The following is a 5332-nucleotide window of genomic DNA, read 5'->3' as shown; positions in this document are numbered from 1 at the left end:
ACTATTTAATTCTTTCTTCCTAAACCCATCATGCTATTTGTAGGTTTTCCCTTCTTCTCAGAGTTCCTAAAAGAATATCTGTCTTGTGATAATGTGGGAAGATGTATATTGGGCAAAAAGACACCTTAACTTTCTGCAAGTTATGAAAGCAAAAAAGGCCTATGTTTTTATTTAGGGTTTAGATGAGTTTTGAGAAAACAAGATAGGAACAGCCTGTCTCCATCCCCAACTTCAGAAAAGTCACATCTCTGAGTTTATCTTGATCCAAAAGGTTAATATTTACAGTTCTACAAATACGTGGTTATTCCAGGTGTGGCAGTACTTAAGTAACAGTTAAAATATGCCAACTTTTGTAATTCTTTTATCATGATTGCTCAGTACTGAAGAAGTGCTCTAAAGACCTGGGCTGTGTCTACTTTCATAGTAGAGATACGGCTGAAGCACGTATAACCAGTAGCTTATTCCAGCCACTATGGGTTATAATCTGCATATCGACATGATACCAATGCTTTTGTTAGCTCGCTCCTGTTCCCAGTAATTTCATACCTATAATATTCTACCTCCTGTGTTTTGCTCGTTTCTGTGAAGGGCAAAACAACGCTGGGTTGTGTAACTCTGTTGGGCAGAGGGCTTCTTCAGAGCCTTTCTGGAGCAAAGTATTTGAGATTGTTGTCTGCCGTGGGCTGGTTCTGCACGCTTTAGGCCTGTCGCTTTAATCAATCAAAACATAATTCTCCCGAAGTTCTACACCCTTCAATTTCCCCATCTGGACATGCTAATGATAAGGGTGTGGTGGAAGTCAGGGCCAGGAGATTATTTGAGATTTTTGACTGCAGGTTGTTTTGTACTTTTTTTTATCAGGTCTGTTGACAGCTGCAACCAGAACGTGCGCGCTTCAGAAAAGGCACTTCTGCTCCAACGTTCTATGTTTTTATTTTTATATAAGGTTTAGCAATTGAATGAAAGCTTTCCAGATCTCTGCAGGAATATGTGTAATTTGTCCATCATTTCTGGATTTCTAGTGGTATTCTCAATGGGTAGAAGTCCTTTTTCCATTTCTCCTCTCAGTTTTAGACATCTTACGTAGATAGTGTGTCGACAGGTGTTGATGGACAAGCAATTTACAGTAATCTCTTATGGTGCTTATTCTGTAGCTCCCTGAATTGTAAGTGACATGCTGGCAAAGCTGAACAACTGATCACCAGATACTGGCATAGTGTTAAACATGGCTTCTGAGGCTGCTCAGAATTTCCTTCAGCCACTGTCATCTTGGATGTCTCAAATATACGAAGCTATCCAACAAGCAGGAGACTCTATATCTGCTTCACTGCTGAATTTGAGTGGAGTGGGTCGTAAGTCAGAAGAAGAGAGGAACCGGGACTTGGAGAATAATGGAGGAGTTTATGAGGATTATTCTGAGGAATCAGATGATGAACGACACCTGGACCTCTGGGATGAGGAATACTTGTATCCTAGAGAAGATGGTCACAATGGGGGTCCTGATCTTGCTTCACAAGCCCTTCCTCGTGGCTCTGACATGGGTCTGCAGAGGCAAAAACGGGTTAAAAATATCAGCAGCTTACCGGAGCAGTCTGTTGAAAGCACCAGGTCTTTGACAGCCAATGGATCCTACTGGATGAATGAAGATCTCCAGCCGCTTGATCGGCTTCCTACCATCGCTGAGGAAGAAGGTGAGCCCTCTATGAGGATGGGAGGCCATGAGCACAACCTCAGCATGAGTGGCTCCTTAAAAAGTAATAATGGCAAGGCAAGTTTTGCAGGTAAGCAGCTAGCACGCACCCTGACAGTATTATCCAGACCTCTCTCTTCTGGTATTGATTTGATTTAGTTGCTAATCTGCTCATTATGTTCTGTGTTGTCTTTGTTTCCCACAGCTAAAATAAAGCTCCCCAAATCCCAAAGAAAAAAATCTAACCTTTCCTCTTCTGTTTCCGATTATTCTCTCATTTGTGAAAGTAATCTCATTGGAATAAGTGGAAATCTCCAGGGTGAAATGTGTATTAGAAGGCAATCAAGCCATATTGCGGTAGCAAGGAGTATTTTTGCTCCCCCCATGTTTTGTTTCTGGTAGCAGGACCCTTCAAAGGGAGTGTTTAGCCTTAAGCCTTTGCTTTGAGAACCATCTGCCTTTGCGTCATTGCTATTAAAGATATATATATAATCTCAAACCTTGTTTCTTTGTGCCAGGAATCTCAAGATGTTACTGTGCCATGTGCTGTGAAATGCTGTACTAAAAAGCCAGCCATATCTCATGATTTTATGGATGAAAGGCTCCCAAATCGCTTTCCTCTCCTCCCACCACCCCCACAGGCTTTTCAAATAAGACTGAAGAGGACAGCAGGCAGGAGATTATGGGAAGGAGAACTGAATTTGATATTTTCAGTTTTAAATAGGCCTAACTATGACTTCTGATCATTAAGTGACATGAACAGCTTTTCAGGCGATTGTGTTCAGGACTGAATTTCAGCCGTGTGACTTGTACTCACTAAATATGTGAGTAAATGTGGCTGGAAGTAACCTGGGTCACAGAGGACTGATGGAGCCGTATGTCCCAACCACAAGCAGGAAAGCTGCAGTCCTGCTGACACCATCCTTGGGTCTTGCTGGGTTAAAGCTGCTCTTTACGAACATCCTAGGAAGAGGGATAAGGGCGGGGGCGGGGGGGTGTCTACAATGTGGAGCTGATAAAGAACTTGAGACTCACTGAGGGTTTTCAGAATTTGGCTTCAAATATCTAAAATCCTTTTTTTTGAATCAGACACTAGATGCTCTTGAAAATGTTTGTTTTATAATGACCAAGAGCTTTTCATCACTCTTGGCTTCTAGGGAAGTCTTACATATTTAGCCATTTCTGTGCAGACTGCGGAAGATCAGCCTGTTTGTTTTTGTATTTAATAGGAATATCAGACTGAGAGGGTATAAACCTTGATGGTGTTCTTTAATGAATGTTAAAATTAGCTCTTTTCTTTATTACTATTCCTCACACTGTTATGGCCAGGGAGTAAATAATTAAAAAGAGCTTTTGGTCTAGCTGTTCTGTCTCCCAAACCGGGACTGCTTATTTCATATTCCAAATGAACGAATGCCAATTCTCAGGTTAAGCACCCCAGAGCTGTATCTCTTGGAGCCCAGCCTCTAACCTGTACAGATCCCCTACCTTCTGGTACCCCTACACACTGCCTGTGCGATATCCTGCCCACAAGGTTTGTTCACAGGCACCAAGTCAATGCTGCAGGGCTGGATTTACTGTGTATGCTTGTATCATGTGTCCAGTGTGTGCACAGATGCTATGGAGCAGGGCATGTAGTGTCCTTCCAGGGAGTGCTGGGGCCATGGATCCTCTTGCACAAGTGCTATCTAGGACACAACCTTGTCTCCTGCAGAGCCTGTGCACCCAAGAGGGGCTGTTAGAGCGATTCATGGCAAATCCTGGGCTTCTTCGGAGTAGGCTGGGGAGCAGGCATGTGCCAAATGCATTATTCCGATGGTGGCCTCCAGATCTTTGTCCTGTCTCTGGACTAGACCCTTGCTCACAGTGGATGGGAGAAAAGGTGGTGAGCTCTCAGGGAAATGGGGACCAGGAGTGGGCTGCTGTCACTGTCTGAGCAGTTTCTCGCCTGCAGTCTTGTCTGCAGGGACATCTGAGAAAGAGGGTCCTCAGGAGCGTGTGATGGACCAGATGAATTTTCCTGGTGAGAGACACATAGAGTGCCAGTCAGATGCCAGAGTAACCCATCACTGCAGCTAAAGGGGAGGGTCACTCTGAACCTCTCTCCCAGCTGAGAGCAGGTACTGATCAAGCTGCTGTTGGACTCTCTTAATATTTATTGGCTTTCGTTCTCAGTAAGCTGTCTGGAGCCATTGTGGACTGGAAGGCTGGTCTTACAGAGCTCCCCAGCACCTACATTGCCGCTGCCTAGAGCTCTCTGCTTCCGCACAAAGCACTTTAGAGGGCATTGCATAGCTTTTTACACCAGAGGGAATGTCACTGCAAATACTCTCAAATAGTCTTTTATCTTTTTATCTCTGCAATGCACGGCACAAAGGGCCATCCAGTGGTCTCAAGATTATAGCCATGAAGTTGGCTGTTTGAGAGTTGGAGGGCTGGGAGCTGATGCCTTTTTTCTCAGAACTAAGTTGTATAATAGGAGAGAAAGTGCTGAACTGTGATGTGAAAATGTCTTCCACAAGATCTTTGATGTGGAAGAACTCGTTTTGCTCTTCTAAGTGACCCTTCACTTCCAAAACACACACGTGCTCTTTGTATTTCATTTTTCAACTCTTTACTTCCTCTTTTTCCTTTAAATTCATTCTCTAACATCAAGAGTACGAACTCTTCTAATGGTAACCTAGACATGCAGAGAGGCTGTAATACCCTGGCAACTTAAAATTTCGGTCATGGATTAAAATGATCAAGAGAAGATGTTTGAGGTATCCTTATTTGTGTTAGATTTGTTACCTAACCCTAAGTGACAATGTAAGCGAGCATATGAACTTGCTGTCATTCAGCAAAGGCATTCAGTAGCATCAATATTAGCTTTGAATATTTTCCTTCCATTTGGCATTTTTTTCCCCATTTCTGCAAAATACATGTTTCCTGTTTATCCTTATATTCTTTTCAGAACATTGCATCTTGACTTTATTTCACTTAATGTACCATATTTCTCTCCACAATAGAATATTTTAAAGCTAAATTGGCACAAAACAGTAGCAATGCTGAATGCTTTTTGTTGCCATGGAAATATTTCTGGGCACTTACTGAAGACCTGGTTGCCAATAGTAATGTAACAGAAAATAGATATGCTTCATTTAGCAGCCGCTGGTGATTAAAGAACCACAGAAACACGTTACAAGGTCATTCCAATATATAGTTTATTGGGTTTAGGGGGGAAAAAACCCCCACCAACCCTAGATAAGAATCAGTTTGTTTTAAAAAAGATGCAAAACAAGATCCAATAGTTGTTCCCCACTCTTAAACTTAGAGCACGTTTCTGAGATGAAATAAAACTGCAGTTAAAAACCATCATTACCCCTTCTCCTTTTTATCAAATATGTTTTTGATCACATTTTTGCCTCCTAGGAAATGTTTCCTAGTTCCCAAAGTAGCTTTTCTGAGTCCCTAAAGCAGCACACACGTTATTGAAAACCATTTTTAGGCTTAGGGATCTAATAAAGTGTTTGAGCAATGAAATTCTTGGGTTCTTAAGTCAAACGTCTGTTAGACACTGTGAGGCATGCTAATCAGCAGGGTGCAGGTTTGGCTGCCGCTGAGTCCTGGTCTGTACTTAAACGGTGCTAGTAATGTTGTGCC

General features: G+C 42.5%; 1 protein-coding gene across 1 annotated transcript in view; it reads left to right on the top strand.

Annotated features, from left to right (window-relative positions):
• The first annotated feature begins 1219 nt into the window (after window positions 1–1219).
• SYT16 (synaptotagmin XVI) overlaps window positions 1220–5332 on the top strand; it is a 40601-nt gene continuing 36488 nt past the window's right edge. The window contains exon 1 of the mRNA XM_009332732.1: window positions 1220–1781. Within this exon, the coding sequence (XP_009331007.1) occupies window positions 1226–1781 (556 nt within the window). The 5' untranslated portion in view covers window positions 1220–1225. The remainder of the gene's footprint in view (window positions 1782–5332) is intronic.

This window comes from Pygoscelis adeliae, unplaced genomic scaffold (assembly GCF_000699105.1).
Source record: "Pygoscelis adeliae isolate BGI_AS28 unplaced genomic scaffold, ASM69910v1 Scaffold179, whole genome shotgun sequence".
In the NCBI taxonomy this organism is placed as follows: Eukaryota; Metazoa; Chordata; class Aves; order Sphenisciformes; family Spheniscidae; genus Pygoscelis; species Pygoscelis adeliae.
The sequence above is the reverse complement of the archived record's forward strand: the minus strand, read 5'-3'. Positions and strand labels throughout refer to the sequence as shown.